The sequence below is a fragment of the Manacus vitellinus genome, unplaced genomic scaffold (genome assembly GCF_001715985.3).
Source record: "Manacus vitellinus isolate BGI_N305 unplaced genomic scaffold, ASM171598v3 scaffold_6_pilon, whole genome shotgun sequence".
Classification (NCBI taxonomy): domain Eukaryota; kingdom Metazoa; phylum Chordata; class Aves; order Passeriformes; family Pipridae; genus Manacus; species Manacus vitellinus.
In genome coordinates, this window is record NW_021940750.1 from 16,040,512 (window position 1) to 16,066,498 (window position 25,987).

The 25,987-nt window shown below is 36.1% G+C and overlaps 1 protein-coding gene across 2 annotated transcripts in view; it reads left to right on the top strand.

Annotated features, from left to right (window-relative positions):
• The first annotated feature begins 582 nt into the window (after positions 1 to 582).
• Positions 583 to 25,987, top strand: part of ARHGAP5 (Rho GTPase activating protein 5) — a 43,400-nt gene continuing 17,995 nt past the window's right edge. Inside the window, exons 1-3 of one of the 2 annotated variants that reach the window (XM_018082613.1) lie at positions 583 to 598; positions 3,935 to 4,044; positions 7,933 to 11,831. In XM_018082613.1, the coding sequence (XP_017938102.1) occupies positions 8,109 to 11,831 (3,723 nt within the window). In that variant the 5' untranslated portion in view covers positions 583 to 598; positions 3,935 to 4,044; positions 7,933 to 8,108. Of the gene's footprint in view, positions 599 to 3,934; positions 4,045 to 7,932; positions 11,832 to 21,475; positions 21,624 to 25,987 lie in introns of those variants that run through there. The other variant, XM_008924998.3, reaches the window with a different exon arrangement.

Here is a 25,987-nt window from a genome sequence, read left to right on the forward strand (position 1 = left end):
CATTTTACGAAGGTAGAAATGACACATATGGCTTGTACAAGGTCAAACAGCAAACTACTGTTTGAATTAAGTCTTAGAACTCCATGATGTTGAGTCCTGGCTTCTGTACTGCAGTTACTCATGAAGCAAATAATGTGAAATGATCCAGATATGTGGATCAGTGAAATTAGTTGAAGTTGCTGTTACCATGATGTAAATTTTCATTGTTTTTTTCCCCAGAAAAAGCATTTTAGCCCCTTTTCTGTCCTTACGTGGATCCCTCCTTTCTCATTGCTTCTTCTTCTTTCTTCTAGAAGTTCTTTGATGAATTGGCTTTGTAAAATTACTCCATTAGTTCTTTTGTGTTCTTCCTGAGTAACTCTGTAAATACACCTGATCAGGTAGTCTTACCGTGAGAAACTTCTCTGAGCACTACGCATATCTTTGGTAAGAGCTTATCCTTTGCAAAAGGAATTAAGAGTTTATTTTTCCTGTAAACTTGCACTGTTTCCTTTCCTGTTAAAATACAGGCTTTGAACCTATATTGAGTGCTTTCAGATATTCAGAAATCTGAAGATAAGTAACTTGAGAGGCCTGAATTCAGAATACTGTAGTGCTGGTAATTCGAACCTTTTCAGTTTACCTGTTTATTGTACCCTGATCTCACTTATGTAGATTGGTGTTTTTTTTTGTTTGTGTGGGGTGGTGTTTGTTTTTTTTTGTTTATTTGAATTTTTTGTTGGTTTTTTTTTGTTTGTTTTTTTGTGGAGAGCAACAATGAACAATGATAATAGATGCCTCTGGCTTGCGAGATTCATATTTTGTTTTGATTTTAGAAATAATGTTTAGGCCCTGATTTAATTTTAGGTAATACACTGGTGGTCTTCAGTGTATTGTTATTGATAGAAGACATTTAGTGAACTTAGTAGGAACTAGGAGCTTTGAACTTCTTTTTTTTAAACACAATTTCCCTGTTTTGCTTTATAATATGAAGTTGGACAGTTGGGGGTTTTTTCCCTCTTTTTTTTTTTTTTTTAATAAGTTGATTACTTTGCTTTTGTATGCAAAGAATTATCTAGGCTACAGAACTCCCTTAGGGATAGTAGTTGTTATCATACTAACCACATCTGAAATCAACAGTGGTTGGAGTAATCCATTCTCATCCTTCATTTACCTAGCCTGATTAATCCACTTAATACCACTTAAATTGTATTCCTTTTCAGTCACAGTATCACTACTGAAGGCATTTCAAGATATTGTCCTTTACTGTCTTGTTGCTTTATTGAGCTTACTTTCTGATAAGCAATCTGGATAATTTTTTCCTTGTGTTGGCTGATACTTAGCTAATTTTACCAGAGAGTGTTGCATTTACCTTTATTTATAAATAAGATTTCAAGTACTGTTACTTAATTAAGGTTACCAGCACTTGTGAAGGCAAGAGTATTGGCATGTGACTAAAGAGCAAGGGACACATTAAGTGGTTAGGACCTCAGCAGACTTATATGATTTGAAATTGTTGATAGGGTGACATTGGTATACTCTCTATCTGGTTTCATTTCTACAAAGGATTTTCATTTGAAGGGAGAATTTCTTATGCTTGTTTGAGTGAAAAAGATAACTCTTGGTAAATACTGAATGAGAAATGACAACATTACATTAAGGTTTATCAATATATTTTTCTTTAACTGGTTCTCGAAGGGAAAACAGTTTAATTGTTATTCTGTTATGTTTTGGATAGAACTGTAGTTACTGATGGGCTGATAGGGAATTTGGGTACTGTACTAAATATTTTCCAATGCCAAGTTTTGATTCTCAAAAAGTAAGAAGTGAGGAATGACTTAGTATAAAAACTTGGAGTCATGGTCCTTGATATTATGAATGCACAGTGCTTTCAGACTCAACGTCCAAACCATTTCAGTGATACCTATTGTGTTTGAATTTACTTTGTGAACTGCTGCAGAGGTCGCAGTAACTTTCCGTTGGTGTATTTTTATACCTTGCAAAGCAGACTAGGCTGTGATGGCCCTTTTATTCATGTGTGCCTTTCTTTACTTGGCCAGGTAATTTACAGACTCTATGGCAAGACTGTGGTAATTAAAACTAACCCTGGAAAATACTGATCCATGAACTTTTGTGTCTAGACAACACTACAGAGTGAGTAAAGGACTCGGAGAAAACACTCTTTATTTTCCCTGTTGGCAGTTGCTTAAATAGCTGATGGTCATAAGCAATTATGTAGACTCTTTCAGACAGCACATTGACTTCAGCCATGTTAGGTCTAAAACATTTTTAGATTCAAAAAGCAAATTTGGAAGGTGTTGAGAAATATTCAGAATGTTTATCTGTAGGTGATTTTCTTGACTATGGGCCCGTCTACAAGTTCCTGTGCAGCCACAATTACTAAATAATGATAGGTGATTAATTGTTCCAGTATTTTTTACTTGCTATTAATATGGCATTCTATTTCAATGTTTAGAATTCAGCTCAGAAGACTTCGGGAAACACTATTTGAAAAATAGGACTTTCTCTGGCCTCTTAATGCTTCTGACTGATCTTGTGGAGGCCTGTCTTTGATCTTTCTCTAGTGGCAGCCTTCCCCAAGCCACAGATGCATTTCTCTCCCTCTGTCTGCTCTTCCACATCCTGGGTTCTTCAGAGTCCCATAGTCTGTTTCCTTGTGAGCAGCTGTCTGCTCTGCTCCTCTAGCTGTGGACATAAAGGAGTGTCACAGCTAGGAGGTAAGGGCAGGGAGCAGCACTTATCTCCTGTCTTCTCTTTCAAGTGATAGAATTTAGCACTGGAGCTTGGCTAGGCTTAATGCAGGACTGATGACCTGTGCCTATTGATTTTAGTGTTGTTTGATACCACAAGATGAGTTACTATTTTGCTGTTAGTTGCAGCGTTATGGTGGTATAGGTATATTGTTTATTGGTATTGGCAAACCTTTTTTGTCCAAAAGAGAATTTGCTAAAGTTTAGACTTTTCCAGCTAGTTATATTATTCCACAGCAAGGTGGAATTTCTAATAATATAATTGTAAATGGCAAAACAAGAAAAAACTCTCCTGTACCATTTTGATGTAATGCTTAGCACATAGATAGCATGGTGCTGCATCTTGCTTAAAAATGATACCTTTGCTTAGCTTAAAATGGCTTACGTAGTGATCCACTGCAAGTGCCCCAAGTTCCTGTCCTTTTCTGCATCATAATGTGTGCATCACTGGCCTGGCAAGGTCTAGGCTTTTTGTGTATGCAAAGGGAAGAGCAATGGAAGAGAGTTCCGTTTTTGGTTACTTCATAGTACCATCCCTGCAGTAAAATCAACAGTTAACAAAGTTATACTAATAATTTGTACCCGAGTTGAGAATTCAAAATCTTTGAGTATGATTATACTTTCAATTTCTAATTTGTCACAGTTTATGAGGCCTTTTGATGTAGAAATGCTGTAGTACAGGTAAAAGTGTTTTGACATAGATAGTGCTTTTTTCTAGTAGTAAAATACATGTACCTGTAATCAGATGTAGATTAATTTCATTTATTTTGTACTTACTGTGCCAACTTCATCTTAGAAAACCATGTTCTAGATAGTTTAGAATTCCAAATTCTACAAGTGATTAGTGATTTTTATATCTCACATTTTGTCTGTTATCTGAGAAACTATATGAATTTTTTTCAGAAGAGGCTTCTGCAACTTAGGTATTGTTAAAATACCAAGTTGAACTTTAAATCTCAGTTGCTTAAGAACTGTCTTCTCTCTCTCTCAAGTATTATTAGCTGTGCTTGCAGGATTTAAACCCTCTAAACCTAGAGGAAGACCAGCTTGAGCTCTTGAGTTTTGTTTATGGCTTTAAAATGAGGAAAATGATCCTCATGCATAGGTGAAATGTACCCTCTCTGATTGCCGCTTCTGCTTTCATAAAATTGAAACTTTTAATGATGCTTACTTTTTGTTTTCAGATCCCTCAGGGAAGGACTTACTGAAGGGCACTGTTTAAATGTGTGACATCACTGCAGGAAGATCACAGCAGGATAATAACCATCTTGCTTTGCACCTTTTTTTCCTAAGGGTAAGTTTGGGCTTTAGGCGTTGTGTTTAAGGGGGGAGGTGGGTGAATAAGTACAAGATGCTACACCTTATTTTCTTTATAACTGCATTTGGAAATATAGAAGTCTGTAGAGACAAGGTCCTACAGTTCATCTGTAGATGGTCAGAGATTCTTCCTGCAGTGATGTCATACACTTTGTATCTTCTGAGTTCTTCAGAATTTTCATGAGAGATATTATTTTCAAGTCTTAAGATTGAAATTACTTGGGGGAATCAAACAACCCCTCCTTTGAATCTGTAACAAAGATGGAGAGGGGGAGGTGAAGTAATGAATCGTAGTGTTTACAATTTGTTATAATTGAATTAGGCAGATTGAAGTAAGATAATGGAACTAACTTACCATGAATTTCCAGTGTGTATACTTTAAAACTGTACAAAACCATAAAATACCTTTGCATTAGTGGTATAGTGAAATGGAAAGTCTTCCATTTGGGGAGCAGTTTAATGATGATTACATATTAAATGCAAAGCCATTATAATGTCAGATTTTTACCAGTTTTATTACTTAATTTATGTGTATTTCATTTTGTGACTTTACTTTGTACAATCAGGGCAAAGTAGAAACTTTATTAAAAAAATAGAAAACCATAGTGGTTTTAAATATTTTCAGTGATTGAGCTCCCACTATGATGAAAATCCTTCCATGTCAGAAACTTTACGAGAGACTGATGTATTTGTTTTCCCTTTGTCAGTGTCCCATTTCACCTTACTCTTTGTACTTACTCACTTAAAAATATATTGATTTAACAAGACATTTTATAGACGGAGGAGGAACAACTTTTGCTACATGAGGATGTAGAGTATATGAAAATATTGATTGTTTCTTATACACTAATTGCAAATCGACAGTGTCTTCCTGATGAGATATAATAATCCTATGGATGAAGATTTTTGTGTTTAGTCCACATCACATCTCTATTGTGCTGTGGCAAACAGAAAACATTTTATGGTGAAAGTGCTGAATAAACTTTTCATTCTAACAGTGTGAATGACACTGCTATGATAAGCTTTGCTTTAGAAAGAAAACAGTGGGTTTATTTGTAGTAATATAAATAGTGGCTTGTAAAGGATGTTACTTTTGCTAAGTATTTTTATTCCCAGAGCCATTTTCTGTTAGTTCTAAATTCTGTAGTTTGAGTATAGTAAACACAGTGGAAACAGTGAAACGTTCTCTTTTCTGAATGTCTTTAAATAATCTGATTTAAACAAAAAATAACTCTACAGCATAAAAGTTTCAGTTCTTGCAATCTAAAAGGTCTCAAGTATAAAAATCGGATTTTTCCTTTGCTTTTTATAATGAAATGGATACCTGTTTTTTCTAAAAAAGGTACTTTCCTTGACTGATTTTTATAACTAAAAGCTGTTTTTATGTGTGTGGTTTTTATTTTATAGTTTGGTTTATTAATTTCAGTACAAATGTAGTTACATATATACTATGTCTCTGGTCAGAACATTGGTTTTCCATTTCTAGGTGTTAGTAAGTTGGAAAGCTCTGTTGGCTGGGGGTTGTTTCTGTACACAAGATACTAAAGGTTTCAATATTTTTATCTTCTCTTACAATTTTTAGTGATATAAATACTTCTACTGCTGCATGTCTTCAAACTCAGATGTGTTTTAGCACTTGTGAATTAGTTTTACAGGTATTAAAGCAGATTTTGAGAGCTGTTTGGATAACAGATTCTACACATTTTAAACTAAAGGAAGATACAATACCCTTCTTAACAAATTGTTGCTAAGAATGACAAAGTGTATAACAAAGCTGAGATATTGAGACTAAAATTGCCGTATTGATGCTTGTTATACTGTTTTTCTTAAAAGGACTGTTTAAAGATTTGTTTACATACATTGTATTGCTATTCTACAAATGTTAAAGTAGGTATATTAAGTACAGGAGAATGTGCCTTTCATTTATAGTGCCGTGTGATAGCTGTCTTTTTACCAAGAAAATGGGAAGAATATTCTTATTGAAATATTTTCACAGAATATAGAACAGTGTAGGTTGGAAGAGACCTCAGGATGTCCAACCTTCCTGGTCAAGCAGGGTCACCTAGGGCAGGTTGCCCAGGCCTACATCTACATGACTTTTGAATATCTTTAATGCAGGATCCTTTACAACCTCTCTGGGCAAATCAGACCAGTGCTCAGTCACCCTTATAATGAAAAAAGTGTTTCCTGATGTTCATATGGCACCTTATGTATTTTAGTCTGTACCCTCTCCTGTCCTGTTATTGAGCACCACTGAAAAGAGTCTGGCTCTGCCTTCTTTGCACCTTTCCTCCAAATATTTGTACACACTGAAGAGATCTCCCCTGAGTCTTCTCCTTGCCAGGCTAAAGAGTCCCAGCTCTCCCAACCTTTCCTTAAGTGAGAGATGCTGTAGTGCTTTAATCAGGTTAGTGCAGCCAGGGGTCACTTTCTCCACTAGCTGTGTATCTCTCTCCTGGTGTAGAACTGAACACAGTGCGTCAGCGGCTACAGTGTTGCGAAGATGGAAAGGTTCACCTACCTTGATCTGCTGACAGTACTTTGGCTAATGCTGCCCAGGGCACTATTAGCCTTGTTTGCCCCAAGTGCACATTGCTGGCTCGTGTTTGTGTCTGCTGAAATCCCCAGGTCCTGTTCTGTACAGCTGTTTTCCAGCCAGGTGGCTCTCAGCATATATTGGCACCTGGGGTTATTCCTCCCTGGGTGCAGGGACTGTATCAGCCACTCCTCCAATTTTGTCATCAATGAACTTGCTGAGGGTACATTCTCCTCCATCCTCCAAGTCATTAATGAAGATTTTGAACAATATTGGACCCAGTACTAACCCTAGTACCTCGCTAGTTAGTGGTCCCCAACTAGATTTCATGCCACTGACACAAACTGGTGGGCCCAGTCATTTGGCCATTCAATTTTTTTATGTTTCCTCATGATGTAATTGTTTCTAAAACAGTAAATATTTTTCCATTTGCAGTATGCATGCAAGCAGAGTTTTCTAATTAATAACTGAGAGTTAATGGTGATTGTTACACTTAGCGACAGCTTCAATAAAGCCACTGGAATCTTGTAATAATTCTGTGGAAGTCTGAATGTAGATGTAGTAGTTTTTGTTTCCTGTTTTGGGTTTTTTTTGTAGAGACAGAAGGAATGCCACTACACTGTAGTCTTAAAATCTCATACTTAAGTCTTATTTTTAGTATTTGTATGATGATATTTGTGTTTTTCTGTAGAATTCAGGTTAGAAACTTCTTAAAAGCAATTTATTATTAATATGCAAATAAAGTAGTTTACTTCTGCAAATACGTAGCAGTTGAGCTATGTGGACAACTGCCTGCTTTTACAGCTTCTTATTTTGAAATTTTCTTTACTGCAACCTAAGCCCAGGCCTACAAATGCACATAAAAGTAGTGTTATTCATGCAAATAAGCATGATATCTGGTGAAAGCGTAAGTATAAACAGAAGTATGTGAATATTTGGTTGGGTTTAGAATTGTTATGTTGTATTTATTGTAGTTGAAAATGCTTTTTTGTGCCTACTATTCATAAGCTAGGAAGGAAAACAGTAATTTGGGGGTTTGGGTGTGGGTTTTCTTATTTTAGAAGTATGCTGATTACCTATCAAATAGGTGATGAGCTGTTACTAAACTGTGCTTAAAACCTGTTTATTTTTAAATTTGTAGTATAAATACCTTTAACATGAATGAATTACGAATTTAAGATCTCATTTAAAGTAGTTGTAGAGCTTTCATGTATATAGAAAATCAGGGTAAGCAAGCAAAAGTGCTTCTTAAAATCTCTTATCTCTCATGAATATACGAAAGAAATACCTGCAATCTTGAAGTTTTTTTTTTCTCTTTGTATTTTTTAGGAAGATGATCACCTTCATCCTGATTATCTGAGGTTCTCTCAATGACAAGCTGAAGCAGGAACAACTGAAAGCTCTTTCTGGAACCCTGGATATACAATTTAAATTTGTAGGAACTTTTCCAGAATGAAAACCACATACAGTTACCTTGATAATTGCAAAAGGATGAGAGGAAAGTTATGATGGCAAAAAACAAAGAGCCACGCCCTCCATCTTATGCTGTTAGTGTTGTTGGACTGTCTGGAACTGAAAAGGATAAAGGTAATTGTGGAGTTGGAAAGTCATGTTTGTGCAATAGATTCGTTCGTTCGAAAGCAGATGAATATTATCCTGAGCATACCTCTGTGCTTAGCACAATTGACTTTGGAGGAAGAGTTGTTAACAATGATCACTTTTTGTACTGGGGTGACGTAACACAAAGCGGCGAGGATGGAATCGAGTGCAGAATTCACGTAATTGAACAGACTGAGTTCATTGATGATCAGACTTTCTTGCCTCATCGGAGTACAAATTTACAACCGTACATCAAACGTGCAGCTGCCTCCAAACTTCAGTCCGCAGAAAAACTAATGTACATTTGCACAGATCAGCTAGGCTTGGAGCAAGACTTTGAGCAAAAACAAATGCCTGAAGGGAAATTAAGCATAGATGGATTTTTATTGTGCATTGATGTAAGCCAAGGATGCAATAGGAAGTTTGATGATCAACTTAAATTTGTGAATAACCTCTATATCCAACTCTCAAAATCTAAAAAACCCATAATAATAGCAGCAACAAAGTGTGATGAATGTGTGGATCATTATCTGCGAGAGGTTCAGGCCTTTGCTTCAAATAAGAAGAACCTCGTGGTAGTGGAAACATCGGCAAGATTTAATGTCAATGTTGAAACATGTTTTACTGCACTGGTACAAATGATGGATAAAACTCGTGGTAAGCCTAAAATAATCCCCTATCTGGATGCCTATAAAACTCAAAGACAGCTAGTTGTTACAGCAACAGATAAGTTTGAAAAACTTGTCCAAACTGTGAGAGACTATCATGCAACTTGGAAAACTGTTAGTAACAAACTGAAAAATCACCCTGATTATGAAGAGTACATAAATTTGGAAGGAACTAAAAAGGCCAAAAATACATTTTCAAAACACATAGAGCAGCTTAAACAGGAACATATTAGAAAAAGAAAAGAGGAATACATCAATGCATTGCCAAGAGCTCTTAATACTCTTCTATCAAATCTTGATGAAATTGAACTCTTGAGCTGGTCAGAAGCCTTGAAGGTAATGGAGAAAAGGCCTGACTTCCAGTCCTGTTTCGTAGTGCTTGAAAAAACGCCCTGGGATGAAACCGACCATATAGATAAAGTGAATGACAGAAGGATTCCCTTTGACCTTCTCACTACCCTAGAGGCAGAAAAAGTTTATCAAAACCACGTACAGCATCTTATATCAGAAAAAAGGAGAGTTGAAATGAAGGAGAAATTCAAAAAAACTCTTGAGAAAATCCAATTCATTTCACCCGGGCAGCCATGGGAAGAAGTTATATGTTTTGTGGTGGAGGATGAAGCATTCAAGTACATCACTGATGCAGATAGTAAGGAAGTGTATGGTAGGCATCAAAGGGAGATTGTTGAAAAAGCCAAAGAGGAGTTTCAGGAAATGCTTTTTGAACATTCAGAGCTGTTTTATGACCTGGATCTTAATGCAACACCAAGTACAGATAAAATGAGTGAAATTCATGCAGTTCTGAGTGAAGAACCTAGATACAAAGCTTTACAGAAACTTGCACCTGATAGAGAATCTCTTCTGCTCAAACACATAGGATTTGTTTATCACCCAACTAAAGAAACTTGTCTCAGTGGCCAAAATTGCACAGACATAAAAGTTGAGGAGTTGCTTGCCAACAGTCTTCTGCAACTAGACCATGGCCGCTCAAATTTATACCATGATAGTGCCAACATTGATAAAGTCAATCTTTTCATTTTGGGCAAAGATGGCCTTGCACAAGAATTGGCAAATGAAATTCGGACACAATCCACTGATGATGAATATGCATTAGATGGAAAAATATATGAACTGGATCTTAGGCCAGTTGATGCCAAATCCCCATACCTGCTGACTCAGTTGTGGACCTCAGCCTTCAAACCACATGGTTGTTTCTGCGTGTTTAACTCTATTGAATCACTGAATTTTATTGGGGAGTGCATTGCAAAAATAAGGGCTGAGGCATCTCAGATAAGGAGAGACAAGTATATGGCTAATCTTTCGTTTACGTTAATATTGGCTAACCAGAGGGACAGCGTTAGCAAGAATCTGCCTATTCTGAGACATCAGGGACAGCAATTGGCAAACAAGTTACAGTGTCCTTTTGTAGATGTGCCTGCTGGTACATATCCACGCAAATTTAATGAGACCCAAATAAAACAGGCTCTGAGGGGAGTACTGGAAGCAGTTAAACACAATTTTGATGTTGTAAGTCCAGTTCCCACCATTAAAGATCTGTCAGAGGCTGACTTAAGGATTGTCATGTGTGCCATGTGTGGTGATCCGTTCAGTGTGGATCTTATTCTTTCACCTTTCCTTGACTCGCACTCCTGTAGTGCTGCTCAGGCTGGCCAGAACAATTCTTTGATGCTTGATAAAATAATAGGTGAAAAGAGGCGTCGAATACAGATAACTATATTATCATATCATTCTTCAATTGGTGTAAGGAAAGATGAACTTGTTCATGGATATATACTGGTCTATTCTGCGAAGCGGAAGGCATCTATGGGAATGCTTCGGGCATTTCTTTCTGAAGTTCAGGATACGATTCCTGTCCAGTTGGTGGCTGTTACTGATAGCCAGGCAGACTTCTTTGAGAATGAAGCAATCAAGGAACTCATGACTGAAGGAGAACACATAGCAACAGAAATTACTGCTAAATTTACAGCTTTATATTCATTATCTCAATATCATCGTCAAACTGAGGTTTTCACATTGTTCTTCAGTGATGTATTAGAGAAGAAAAACATGATTGAAAGTTCTTACATGTCAGACAGCACAAGGGAATCAACGCATACAAGTGAAGATGTTTTTCCAAGATCTCCAAGAGGAGGTTCCCTTGATTATAATTACCCAGATTCGGAGGATGATGCCGAAGGACCACCACCTTACAGTCCAATTGGTGATGATGTAAGGCTACTCCCAGCACCTAGTGATCGTTCAAAGTACCGACTGGATTTGGAAGGAAATGAATATCCTATTCACAGTACACCAATCAATTGTCATGACCATGAACGTAACCATAAAGTGCCTCCTCCGATAAAACCGAAACCACTTGTTCCAAGAACAAATGTGAAAAAACTCGATCCTAACCTCCTGAAAACAATTGAGGCAGGTATTGGCAAAAACCCCAGGAAACAACCTTCTCGAGTGCCTGCGGCACCACCAGAAGATGTAGACCAATCTGACAACTATGCTGAACCTATTGACACTATTTACAAACATAAAGGCTTTGCAGATGATATCTATGCGGTTCCAGATGATAGTCAGAATCGCATTATTAAAGTTCGAAACTCAATTGTTATGAATACCCAAGGTGAGGAAGAAAATGGGTTTGCTGATAGAGTATCCAAAGGTCACGGGGAAAGAAGACCTTCAAAATACAAATACAAGTCTAAGACTCTCTTCAGCAAAGCCAAGTCTTACTATAGAAGAACACATTCAGATGCAAGTGATGATGAGGCTTTTACCACCTCTAAAACTAAAAGAAAAGGAAGACATCGTGGAAGCGAGGAAGACCCACTTCTTTCACCTGTTGAAACGTGGAAGGGTGGCATAGATAACCCTGCTATTACATCAGATCAAGAGTTGGATGATAAAAAAATGAAAAAGAAACCCCACAAAGTAAAAGAAGATAAGAAGGTAAGTCAGTTGATTTAAATTTTATTTACAACTTCTGGTGCATTGTAAAAAGGGAAGAGTCAAAATATGCAAGAGTTGCACTCTATTTTGAAACTGGTGCTTTAGAATTTTCATGTAATATTGTTTAATTTTTGTCTCAAGTTTCTATTAAGTTGCTCAGAACTAACAAACCTTAGGGAATGAGATGATTTGTCTACTTAAGCAGGTGTTCAGTAAGTTTCAGTTATTTTAACCTCTGTATGTACCATTAGCAAATTTGCAGATGCCATGAAGTTGGGGGGGGCGTATTGATCTGGAAGGCAGGAGAGTTTTTCAGAGGGACATGGACAAGCTGGAGAGATGGTCTGATTCCAACAGGATGAGGTTCAACAAGGCCAAGTGCCGGATTCTGCACTTGGGCCACAGCAACCCCCTGCAGCGCTACAGACTGGAGACAGAGTGGCTGGAGAGCAGCCAGGCAGAAAGGGACCTGGGAGTTTGGATTGACAGGAAGCTGAACATGAGCCAGCAGTGTGCCCAGGTGGCCAAGAAGGCCAATGGCATCCTGGCCTGTATCAGGAACAGTGTGGCCAACAGGACCAGGTAAGGACCTGGAGTACTGTCTCCAGCTGTGGACCTCTCAGTTCAGGAAGAATATTGAGATGCTGGAGCAGGTCCAGAGAAGAGAAACAAGGCTGGTAAAAGGACTCCAGCATAGGTCCTATGAGGAAAGCCTGGGGGGGTTGGGGCTATTTAGCCTGGAGAAGAGGAGGCTCAGGGGAGACCTCATCACTCTCTACAACTACCTGAAAGGAGGTTGTAGCCAGGTGGGGATTGGTCTCTTCTCCCAGGCAGCCAGCAGTAGGACAAGAGGGCATGGTCTTAAGGTGTGCCAGGGAAGGTTTAGGTTGGATATTAGGAAAAAAGTTTTTACAGAGAGAGTAATCAGGCATTGGAATGGGCTGCCCAGAGACGTAGTGGATTCACCATCCCTGGAGGTTTTTAAGATGAGACTGGATGTGCCACTTAGTGCCATGGTCTGGTAACCATGGCGGTGTTGGATCAAGGCAAGGATTGGACTTGATGATCTCAGAGGTCTTTTCCAACCCAGTCGATTCTATGATTCTGTGTGCAGGCTTCCTTCCATTTGAGTTAGGTACTTTTTAAAAAAAAAAAAAACCAAAAGTGCTTTGTGAGTTTTTGAGTAGAACTGGTTCTTTCAGTTTGCAGTTCTTGCTGTTGGAATGAGTTTTAGGGTTGGTGAATGAAAGGAGTGGTTTCTTTTTAATTCTCGGTTCAACCTGGAACTCTAAAACAAGAGCATGAAAAGGAAACTTTGCATAGTGGTTTTACTGACTGCTGCATTTTCCTAGTGTGGGCAAACAGGTAATCAAGTTGAAAGTTGTGCTACCTGTAGGATTCTCTGTTCGAGTAAAATACAAGGAACACAATAGGGAAATAAAGGAAGATGATTATGTTGCACTCTACTTAAAAAATGTTTAATTTTAATCTTTATGCCCAATAGTTACTTTTTGGCTTACTGCCTTAAAAGTTGTTATATCAAGGTAGTGTTGTGGTCTAAGTTTTAGATGGACACTTATAGTTTAGATTTTAATTCTTTTTACTTTCTCAATCATTGTGTTGGGTGTGATGTTTGTTTGACATGAAATCAAGGGTGTTTCTGATCAGTTAGATATTTTTTTCTTGTCTGAAAGTAAGCCAATTTTAATATTATCTTTTGTAGCATTTTAAAAATGTCCTTTTTAGCTTAACTCTGACAGTACTTGTATAGCAGTTAGAAATACGTTTTGTTAAAGTAGAGCATAGTTAAATTTTACTAATAGATTACATTCTGTATTGCACTTCCTGGTATGCAGCTGTGATTTGAATTACACATGACTGATTTAAAGGGCACTAAATTTTCCTAAGTCTTACTCATAAGCATTGGATAATGATGTCTTGTGGGTATAAAATCATATGATTAAAAATACTTCGAAATTACTCTTTTGGGGAAACTTAGATGTTTTTTAAAAAAACAATTTATATACTTTTCATAGAATCATTGAATATCCTGAGTTGGAAGGAACCCACAAGGATCGTCGAGTCCAACTCCTGGACTTTTAATTGAATTAATCTTGCTACATGGAAATGGAAATGTAGTTTCATAATCCTCCTACTGTCCCAGCTGTGTTGAGTTGACAGAAAGTTACCCTGAGTTGGATATTTATGTTTTAAGCTGAGTAGACCTAGTATAGTGGGGTCTTTTCTTCCTGGTACTGTGTCAGGAAACCCCTGATATCTTCAGCGATGCCTCCACTTTTGGTTTTGGCCTGTTGAGAAGAAGCCTGAATTTAAAGTTTCAGGCTGTTCTAAATTTTTGTAGTGGTTACAACTCTTGAAGAGTAGAGTTGTTTTAAGTTCTTTTTAATGTAGCTCTTGGTTGTTTTGGTTGGTTGGTTTTGCTTTGGTTTGTGGTTTGGTGGTGGTGTCTACTGGTGGTGTGGGTTTTTTTTTTTTTTTTAACTCACAACTAGCAGGGCTACTACTCACAAATTAGTCACAGAAAACTTCTAATAGTAATAGAAATTATTGTAATGATTGAGAAAACAAATTTAACTTATTAGTGAAAATGCTTGCAAGCTTTCAGAATATCTAAGAATGTTGAGTGCTCAGTGCTTTTGATAAGTAGTAAGTTCTCTGTGTGTTAGCTTGCATTAAGTTGAAGTGAGTGTAGTTCCAGTTCAAGTGATGGGCCATTCTAGTTTGTAATATACTTTGGGTTTTCTAACTGTTAATTTTTTTTCAGAAGAGATGCAGTTTTATTAGTTTTGGAACTTATTCTCTATGTTTTCCTGTGTTGTTTTAGATGAGCAACTAGCAGTCTTTTGTTACAAAAACTCAAAAATTACTCAGATTATATTTTCCTTGTTGAGAAAAATTGTTCCTCTCTATAAAAAAGGAACATAAGATACATGGGATACATTCTTGTTATAATTATAGCGATTCTGAAATACAGAAATCTTACAAACAAAATGAATTTATTTGGAAAAACTCGTACTTTGAAATCTGAGGTCCTAATTGTCTTTTGCAATGATTTTTTTTAATCAGCTCTGTACCGTGGTGTTGCTTTTTAAAGCCTAAATATGATGTAACATGCTTGATACTCCTTGTATCTTTGTTGGTTTGAGATGTGGTGTTTCTCTGTGGGTTTCTTGTAAGGTATTGCAGGAAAGACATTACCTTGCTAATGGATTCTCATTCTGTCCTGATGCTTTCAGGACCCCAGACTCCCAGCTCACAGTGGGCGCTAAGACAGATATAGGGAGGTAGGAGATGGGTGTAGTGTGATTGTAGGCTTCAGGTAAAAAAATTGAAGAATGCTAAGAGTTGGGTAGGTAGAAAGGAGGAAGTGAGATTTGCCTAACAGTAGGAGAATGGCAGCTGTAGTTTGGCTAACACATGTAACAAACTTTAAACATCTGTTGTGAACACATGTTATTAAAGGCAGAAGTAAATATTCAGAATTCTGTTACTTTTTGCTATTTGGAAGCATAAATTAAAATGTTTTACTGTGGAAGGTATAGTGATGACAAGTCTGTGGTGAGCAGGTAACGTTACTTTCAAGGTCATCTACTGATTCTTATTACTGAAGGAAATCAAACAATTTAAAACTGAGACCAGTTAAGAAAGTGTGCTTTGGTCTGAATTATTTGCCCATTGTTTTTGTCCATAACAGTGTGCTAGTGTTCTTAGATCTTGTTTCAGTATACTGGTAGTCAGAAGTGGAAGAGAACTGTCCATGAGCTCTGTTTTCCACTATCACAGAAATAATTTCTCTGAAAACTTTTATCCCCTCATTCTCACTACTCTGTAAAACTCATCCAGAACTTCTATTTCCTCTGTATTGGTGAAGAACCTTCTTGCAATTCCTAGTTTTCACCTTTCCTGTGGTAACCTTTCTCCTGAAATGTTTGTGATCTGTCACCTTCAAACAGGTGAAGAGAAAATGGCTACTCGATCTGAGTTTTAGAAGATTTAAAAAAAAATGAAATTTTCTTCTGAACTTATGTTTTTGAATGAGGATGACTGAAACTGTGTATATTATCGCAAAGAATGTCATAGCAGTGCATCATATAATACTACTGTTTGTTGATGCCTACTAGAAATTACTACCTGACAAAATTGTGTGATCGCACTCAACCTTTTCTTAGCTGCAGTTACTGTGACTTTAGGAACCTTTGACCTGTTCTTGTCCTTGATAACTTCCGATTAATGACTTCCCACCGTATAGTACAGGTGATTTATAGTACATACACGTAGTACCTGTACATTGTAGTACATGCTACACGCACCTTACAGCACATAACTTTTGTTAGTCGTGCATTCCAGGGCACAATTTTGCGTTGGTCTGTGATGGTCCTTTTTGTTGTTGAATATCATGTTTCTTCTGCTACTCCAGTTGTCACAGTAGTTTCCTCTATGCCATCACCAAGTGCCTTACTTGAGTCTGGTGAAACCAACTGATGGTTGTTCTATCTTTGCGTCTAGAAAACAGTACATATTTTCAGTGGAGGAGGTTGAATCAGTCCGGTATAGTCTGACTTGTGATCCACCCACCTTTATCCTTGATACCATGTCTAAATTTTCTGAAAAAATTATTGTGTGGCCTTACGTGTGCTATTAACAAGTGGACTGTTGAACTTTTTCTGGTAGGGATGTATATAAAGAGAAGTGGAAAGAAGGGCAAAAAAGAAAGCAGACTTGCTTCAGTCACAGGACTTTTTAGCCAAGCTCATGTGGAGTTGTGCGAGCACACTGAGTTTGTAAGCTTTCAAGTGCATGCTGTGTGCTAGTATTTGTTAAGCTACGATGACCTTTTTTCTTCCCCTACAGAGCTTTTTCTGTCAAGTTTCTCTTCAGGAAAAAAGCACCTTGTTTTTGCTGTTATTAAACAAAATAGCTCTCAGATTTAATGCATTTTCCAGTATGCATTTGGCATGCTTTCTGTGTTTGATTTAGCTCATTAGCGGTGTTCATAAACTTGGAGGAACTAAGCACCGTGTACAGTGTTCATATGCAGCTTTGCCTCAGTTGTTCTTCTTTGCCAGGTTAGACCTTTCCAGCTGAGATTAGTGCTCATTCGTGTCCGGGTCTCTTTCAAAAATTGCAGGTGGGAACTACAAGTAGATGCTTATCACAATTAGAATCTTTAAGACTGTAATACTAAGGTGTAGTATAAACATTATTGGTGTTGGTACACATGAAAAGCAGCAGCCTTGCAAGCTATATCATAAATTATTTTTGTCTTCGGTTTAACTTGATGAGTTTGGGGATACAGAACAACAGAAATTGCAGAAACTTTGAGGCCGTGAAAGGGCATGAACATTCCTAGAGCATAAGGATCTTGCTGAAGGAAGCCTTCTAATATCTCAGACAGGAGGAACCTCTTCATGTGTGTGCAATAACCTTAAAACTGCAAGTGTAATGCAGTTTATGAATTAATATAAGGTCTGAACCATAGTACTCCTTGGCTTTTCATTGTTCTCATTGCATTCTTCTTATGTGTAAACAAAAATATTTAAAAAGTTATTTATCAATTATTATTGATTTAATCTATTAGTATTATTACCACATGAAATAATAGCAAGCCTTGTCTTAATTTAGTAATTCTCTGTAGCAGGAATTCCATTACTTTAAATGAGTCTGAAAACTTTTTTCAGTATTTCAGCAAGAAATATCCACTAGCATCTGGATGAGTTCTCATATATTTTACTCTGACTTGTTTTAGAACATGATGTAAGTAATGCAGTTTTCGTTATTTTTTTATGCTTAAACTTGTTTGGTGCCATTATAATTTCAAAAGTATATTAATTTTTTTGTTTAAGCTACTACTGAAATAGTGTCAGGAACTGTAGAGCCCATGTGTGTTGCTCTCCATTTTAATAAGACTATGGTAAACATGTGAGCAATGGAAGATTCACTTGCATTTTTATTCAAGTGTTCTTGTGTAAATTCAGTGGTTGATTTAGGGAAGTACTGTTTACTTCAGACTGGAATGTGCAGTGAAATTTTTTTTTCTCCTGAGGAGCAGAGGAAATACCAGAATCTGTGCTTTCAGGTTTCATCTGTTCGAATTTAACACTCTTAATATGCATATTTAGAGCCATATTTCTTCTTGAACCTCTGTAGTTTAAAACTTACTGTAACAAGCTGGAATTCTAAAAATGGCAGAATGTGTAAAGGGAAGAAAGAGCATATTAGGGACCATCATCTGCATTATTCTACGTCATACAGTTTCTGAAGAGCTGGCTATGAATTAGAGATTACAAATATTTTATTAAGGCTGTAAATGCTATTCATGGTGCGTGGTCTTATCAAGTGTTTTACTAGTCTTGAAAGTATTGACCTTGCCCTTCATGAACCCAGGGCTGACTGCAAATGAAGCAGGCAGAAAGTTTCCTTTGTATCGAAAGTAGTAGTGAAGCTTGTGGGAGGTAGAGAAGTGGCTGGATTTCCCCTTTGATAAATAAATTATTGATGATAATTCTGGTGGGTTGAAGGTAAGATGAAAAAAAGGAAGAAGAGCCTGTCTTGAACAGAGAGGGCTTGCTAGAGTAAGCAGCTCATCCATAAAGGGGTTTAATAGATAGGTTTGGGCAGTTTTTAGTTGTCTAAGTTAATTTTAAGAGGTTGTATTTAAGTGTATTGCACTCCCAAGACTCGTAGCTGGCTGAAATCTCAGCCATGTTTCTATCCAGATGATGAGTGCTGCTTATCTGGTTCCCTGGTACCTACTGTCAAGAGGGTTAAACTTGAATATTCTTTATGTCTATATTTTTTTCATGGTTTCATGCTCTTTTTAATATTTCTGGTTTTGAAACCAAGAATTGGATACTTTTCCATGCTAGAATATGTGGTTTTTTGTTTACCTTGTCTTATATTAAGAGGGCTTGAGCTAATCTTTTGCAACATGTTTGGTGATTGAACTACTGCAATTAAAGCAATACTGCAAGTAAATGCTTTTAGTATCAGCAGTGCAAGGCAAGTTTGGGATTCTCAGAGTTAAAATGCTTTCCTACCAAAATATATAAGGATCCGTTAGAGGTTTGGCTTTAACTTCAGTTAGGGTATGAAGAGAAGTCGTCTTTGGCAAGAAGTGAGTGGTGAAACCCATGCTGAAAGCTCAATATAAGTGCAGCAATCAATTATAAAAAACCCCACAGATTTATATGAAAACTAAGGATTCAACTTTATAGTGTTGGGCTGGTCTTTTAATTGCTAACAGGAAAACAGTGGTATGTGAAACAATCTTTTTTGCTGGGTTTATGTGGCAAAACTTTTATGTTGGTTCTTGTCTTCTTTAACTTGGTGCCTATTAGTTCTTTTTCCTTATGATGTAGAAGAAGAATAATGAAGAAAACCAATATTTGCTACGTGCAGTACTAGATGACTGCTGTATTGTTGGGGAGTAGGTGCATTGAGCATAACTATTAAACTAAAAGTACCTGGGGCAAAATCATAATCTCTCTACCAAAATCTAGGAATATTAGAACTGTTCAGGTGCCCTTTAACTAAAGGAATAGTTTAATGTTTAACTGGTTTTGTTCATTGTTTCATTAGAGATATTTTAAAAGTTAATCTTACACAGAAAATTTCTGATAGTTGTTATTGTGACTAGCAAATATAAAAGTTCACTTCTATATCTGGATCAGAAAAGCTGCTATTTTCTCAGAGTGGGGAACAGGGATTTAAAAAAAACCTGTCACTAAAACATACTTTTTTGGAAATGAGACCCATATTTTTTTTCCCTGAAATTGGTTGATCTTTTGGCAAAGATCAGGTCTTTTGCACAGTAACACACTATTTTGTTCAGGACAAGTTCTCTACTTAAGAAGTCTAGACCCACAACTTAAGGAAAGCATGGAAGTCTCAAATCAGGAAATAGCATGTTGGTTTTTTTAACGCCTTAAACTCTTGTTTTTAGTTTACAGAAGTGTTTTTTGTGAAGATTGTGTAGATAGTGTTATTTGCAGGAAGATTTGATTTGCTCTGTCAGTGGAGGGTTTATGCACTCACAGCCCAAAAAAAGAGAAATTGTGAGAGAGATTTTAATAAATATTGGACTGGAGAGACAAAATGCATAATGATATATAATGGGAAATAGCTGATAAACTTATTGCTGTAACTCGTCCTAGTGAAATAACCATTTCATGTTTATGGAATTGTCTTGCAATTATCGTCTCTTCTCCTACTCTGCTTTTAGACAAGTTTGCAGAGGACTTCAGGGTTGTTTTTTTTCTTTTTCTCTTTATTCTTTTTTTTCTTCTTTTTTAAATTTTTTAGACAAATTCTCATTTTCCAGTTTGGAGATTAAACTGGTTTCAGGTAGACAGTTCACCTAAGAAACCTTTCTCCCTTCCTGAGTGTATAATGTCATACTTGATTGATGTCATACTTGATGTCTCTGTCCCTTGCAACCATTCTTCTAAATGCAGGACAGCTATTAGAAAAAAGCATTCTTTACTCCAATTTTGCAGATATATTTAATATGTTGTACTATGTCCAGGTATTCTACACAGATAATAATATTTATAATTTTCATATAGCTTCTGTAGAATCCTGGTTTATTATTCCATAACCAGATTGCTTTCCAAGAGTCACAGTGTTTTTTTCTATCCTGTTGATCTAAAATACAGAGTCTTGAGTGCTGCTTCATTTATTCTAAGATAGGGGGGATATGCACTGAACACCTAGGAAAAAAACATTTAAATTGTTTTTCCTTTCTTTGCTGCCTTAATGGACTTATCTCTAAAATGGTCTTTAATTCCACATTTGACAAAGATGTTTTCACTTAGTTTTATACAGTTTAGCTTCAGCTTGGTGCTTTCAGCTGTTGGTAATCTGAACTGGATGCTGCCTAAATAAATATTTTTGATGATGTAATGTGGTTTCATCAACATTCAGAGATGAAACATGGTATCTAATACAATATAATTCTTGTAATCATCCAAAGGTGATTTATCAATTCCACTGATTAAAGTCCTTCTCAAGGGAAAAAATTAAAAATAAAAGCAAGCAATAAAACTCCATATGAAACATGTCTTAGATTTGATTGTATGTAAACCTTCTTTTGGCTAAAGTCCTGTTCTTGTAACAAAGCAATCATGCTTAATAGGAGTGCCTGCAACTTTAACTTTGAGATTGATTGTTATACATTCTGCATCATCATGTTTCTTGTACAAATTGTAGTATAAAGATTATTTTGTATCTTTAACTATATGCAGAACTTCAGAGTTTTATCCTAATAATTTTTATAGAGGTCATGAATCAGATGTGATTCATATAGATTCATTTGTGAGCAGTGTTGAAAGTTAGTATGTAAAGACTTGTCCACAGCACTCCGAACAAGTGGTGTCTTTATTTCTGTTCCTGTGGTATTTCAGTTACTGATACATTGGGTTATCCTGTTCCTAACGTGATACAAAAAGGGCCAAACCTTTTAGAAGTTATTTGAGTGCTTTGTATCTAATGTATGCTATTTAGAAAGTACATTTAATTTTTATTCATTCAGTTTGTGTGATCTGTTTGTGTTTACTGAATGATTGCAATATGAGTTAGTTAAAATGTTACTTGAATATTACTTAAATAACTCTGTTTTGTTGTAGCCAAAAAAGAAAACTAAGACATTCAATCCTCCAATCCGTAGAAACTGGGAAAGTAATTACTTTGGGATGCCCCTACAGGATTTGGTTACACCTGAGAAACCGATACCTCTGTTTGTTGAAAAATGTGTGCAATTCATTGAAGATACAGGTAAGATAGGAGGACTGTTGGAGGAAAGACTTTCCCACTTTGCATAATGAGTAAAGCCTCTCATTTTCTGTTTTAAAGTACTTCTAGAATTTTGTCCTAGAAATAAATAATTGTGGGCTAGGCACATTTGAAAAGTAGAATGTGCTTTCTAAGTTGTGTGCTTAATATGTCTTTTGACTTTATTTATACAAATACTTAATTACTTTTTGGCAAATGTTTGAAGTTTAATGTGTTTCCTGTAATTTAAAAAACTTATATCTTTTTCTAATGGCAAATGACTTTTTGGTTTTCTCTCTCTCCTTTCTCTGTGGCTTCCTGGTTGTGTGTTTGTCCCTGCTTTCAGCCTATTAACTGTGTGACAAGGAGGCAAGTAGGATGATTTTGCTGTTCCAACAGAAGACTACAGTTAGGAGTGGGGATTTGTTTTGAGGTTTGGGAGTGACCTGTGGTTGGGTTTTGTTTGTTTTTTTGAGGTTGTTTTTTTTTGGGTTTTTTTTTTTTTTTTGGTTTTTTTTTTTTTATTTTGTTTGTTTTTAAAGATTGTGAGCACCAGTTTTCAGTTAGTGCTGAAGACCAAGTGACTCTTCTAAGAGTTTGTAAAATCTAGCAATAACTTGATTTGAGTGTGTTTAACTTTCTAAGAATATTTTCAAACAACAAAATTATAAATCCAGTTCTAAAGAAAGTTCTATTTGCTTAAAAGTGTTGTTGTCTAATATCTGTTCATTTTGTGGTAAACTTTCCAAATAAAAGGCTATTTCTCCCGAAGAATTTTCACCAGCTTGTGGAGTGAGAGAGCTATAATAGTGTGGGAACATTATTTGTTGTCCTTTTTTTGTTCCCCATCATAGTCATCAAATCATACAAGCACCCAGAAGATTTAGCACTTCTACTCTCCTCATGATGTGTCTTTTAAACATGTTTAGTTAAGTTGCTATGTGTTCAAAATGTAGGAGTTTCTCAAAAGTGATTACTCAGGAGGCACTGCTTTTTCCTTTAGTGGGTTGGGTATAGGTTAGTTCATCCTGGGATGCTGCTGTGCAGCTGGAGAATTTTAATTCTGACCATACATATAAGCTGGACAAATGCTGTGCCATCTGCTTACTTTGTTTGTGGCTGTGAAGACAGTAGTTGTCTTGCTTGTTTTGTTAAGCACTTAGAACAAAACCTCTGCTTTTGATCTGTATTACAATTTTCTTTCTCCTGCTCTGGATTCTGTGTAAGTAGCTTTTGTGTTCTTTTCAGCCTCCATACTTGGCTGTGGAAGTTTTATTTTTGGTGTGTATTATTTTTATATTGGATTAATATTGCTGTAGGTATTTGAGTGTCTTCAAGCAGGGATAGAATCTATTTGTTGCTTTTGAGAGAGGAGGATGTTCACTTGCATTGCTTTCAAATCCTGTACTGAGATAGACTCACATCACTAATTTTGGGACTGTCTGAGAAAATTCCACAAATACAGATTTGGAGGTTATCAGTCTGCAGAAGGCAAGTCAGGATCTATTGGCTCCAGGCTGGAGTCCAGAATGGTACCATTCCTATTTGATAAAGCTTCTTGGCCCTGGGGAGTCATCCAGTAGTCAGCTGTCTCTTACCAAGTCAGCCTACTGTCAGTACTAACTGCACTGAATACCAGTCTTTTTAATCAAGGAGTGCAGTCTTTTCCAACTTGGCTAATCCGTATATTTCTCCTAGAGAGGACATAATTGTTTAGCTTTTCCTTTTAAGGTACTTTCACGGAGTTCATCTCCTTCCCTTTGTATTATAATATGTAATTTGGATTGTTGCTGAATTTGTGAAGATGTCATTAATCTCAATTTGAAGGGCTAACCTTAATTTTTAATGTTCCCAATTTCTGCTTTGTGCCATTATACAAGATGGTGCTTTCTAGCCACTCATCTAAACTGTGACTGAGGCTAGAAAGTATGCAGTGGGAAAAACAGTTTTCTCTGTTTCAGATGTTTTCCATAATTCTGGAATATCCTCACAAAAAAAAAAAAAGTGCATATCAGTAGAAGAGGGACAATTTGGAAAAATTAAAGTACGTCCAGGAGCTATAAAAGGCTATAAAAGTTCTAGCCTTTTATAAATCAACAGATTTTTCTTTTGAAGAAGCCATATGAATCCTGTCAAGGTAAAGGGAGATCTGGTAAAGATAAGGGATCCTAAGTCAGGGCCTGCAGGTGTAGTGTTCTGTTTACTTTGGTATTTTCCAACAGGAAGCATTATTGTGAATTGATTTAGCTTTGTAGAGTCAACCAATTTATTTTTGAAATGTAATATAGGTTTTGAATCCCTTTGTAATCTTTCTGATAGTGTTGAAAGTAGAAACTGAGGAGCGAAGGGTTAATACCTGAGTAGATCTAAACCTGATAAGCTCTGACTGTGTCAGAACCTGCATTTCACAGCAGTGTGTGCTGTCACTGATACCAATAGTATGAAGCAGCAATAGCACATAATACTTGGGCTTGTTGGAACCTACTGATTAAAAAAAAAGCATAATACCTTGTAAGATTATCTTAAATTTTGTGATATTGTTACTTCTGGATAAGAAATGAGGAAAGCTTTGCTAAATACTGTAAACAAACTTCACTTCTGTGTTTCCACGTTGTCTATGATTATAATTTTTGAACTCATTGTAATTATAGTAGGATGAATAATCTTTTGGTTGGTTGTTAGACTTCTTTCTTGTTGGTTCATTGAACAAGATGATCAAAAGAATATTTTTTTTCAGGTAAGTAACTTGATAATTGTGAATTACCAAGTTTTCCACTAAATATCTTCATATAAATGTATAATGTTTTCAGGAAAACTTACGGTAAAGATACTGTGATCTTACTGTAACCTTTTATGGACGATATAAATACTTTCTCTAGTGACACGCTTGACATATAACATGTCTAACTCCATGATGTTAACATGTATAACTCCATGTATGCTTTTGCCTCTATCACATTCTTTGCAAATCAGTTTGTAACTGGCTCATGAGGGCAGCTATGTAAATTGACTTTTTGACTGTTTTCAGTTACAGGCTTCCAAAAGAAAATTTTGATGATATAGTTGTTCTGGTGTGTTTTGTTGCTTTCTCCTGATGGACTGAAGAGAAGTTCATTTTGTTTCATCAGTTGAAATGAACTATTAAAGTGTATTGGTTTTCTGTAAACCAGGCTTATGGAAATGCATTTAGCAGGGAAAACTAGAGATTTGATTTTTAAGAAAATTGTAGTGACTGTTTTTGTGCAGAAGTAATTGTGCTCAGCTAAGACATGCTAGAAAAAGAAAACCTGTTATTTAAAAAAAAAATACTGTCCAGTGTAGACCCTTACCTTTTTTAGTACAACTCATTTTTGCTAAATTTAGGCAGCAGAATTGAGATAATTTTTGAAGCAAAACTGTTAAACTGTATTAATTGCATGAATTCTGTTTCTCTAGGAATTACCAAGTGGAGTATAAGAGGAATATTCTGATACTCTGGTAATTTTGTTTGAGAGAGAGGAACACAGATTTCTGAAGGCTAATTTAATGTCTAACTTCAATAAAATGTTAATATGGTTTGAATTTTGTATTGCAATATCATGTAAAAATATCGAATGTCTAATTTTAACTGTAAAGAGTGTACATGTTTATGGCAAGTTTGTAGCTTGAGTGTTTTGTTAGTAACATTATACTGTTTTGCACCACCACTTTGGTGGTAAAAAATTTCATATACTGTTTGTGTACTATTCAACACCTACTGTTGATTATTTTTAACTTTCTCAAACTTACAATAATTCAGGCAACATGACTAGTGCTAACTAATACTATTAGCATGTGAGGTTTTTTTAAATATTTCAATATTTTTTTGTGTTTTGGATTTACTTTTTGTATTCGTTGTTATTCATTGGTGAAAAGTTTGGTATAGATTATATTTTGTTCTGTTTACCAAGGAAAAAGACATCAAATTAATATTATGAATACAAGTGCAGTTTTAACATTTTGTAAATTTAGCCCCTGATGATATTCAAATTTTAATAATAGCAGCAGGGGTTTTTTTAAGTTTTTTTTTCTCGAGTTTTCAAATGTTTTTTAAATTTTTTAATAGGATATTGATATCCATGTACTTCATTGACCAGATTATAAATTTTAGATTCTGTACGTCATAGAAAACTGATGGCATTAATACAGCGTTAATTGTACACGAAACAATTGAGGGAAGAGAAGGTTATTGGAATAATTTGTATTTTAATAATTTAGTTAATTTTTGTGAGACAAGGAGCAGAATAAAGAACGAAGAATGAATTTGACAGAACCACAATCATATCTCATTTAATATTTCACATGGTCTGTGTGGAGAGCTATAGGTGAAATTAAAAATTGCATACTCG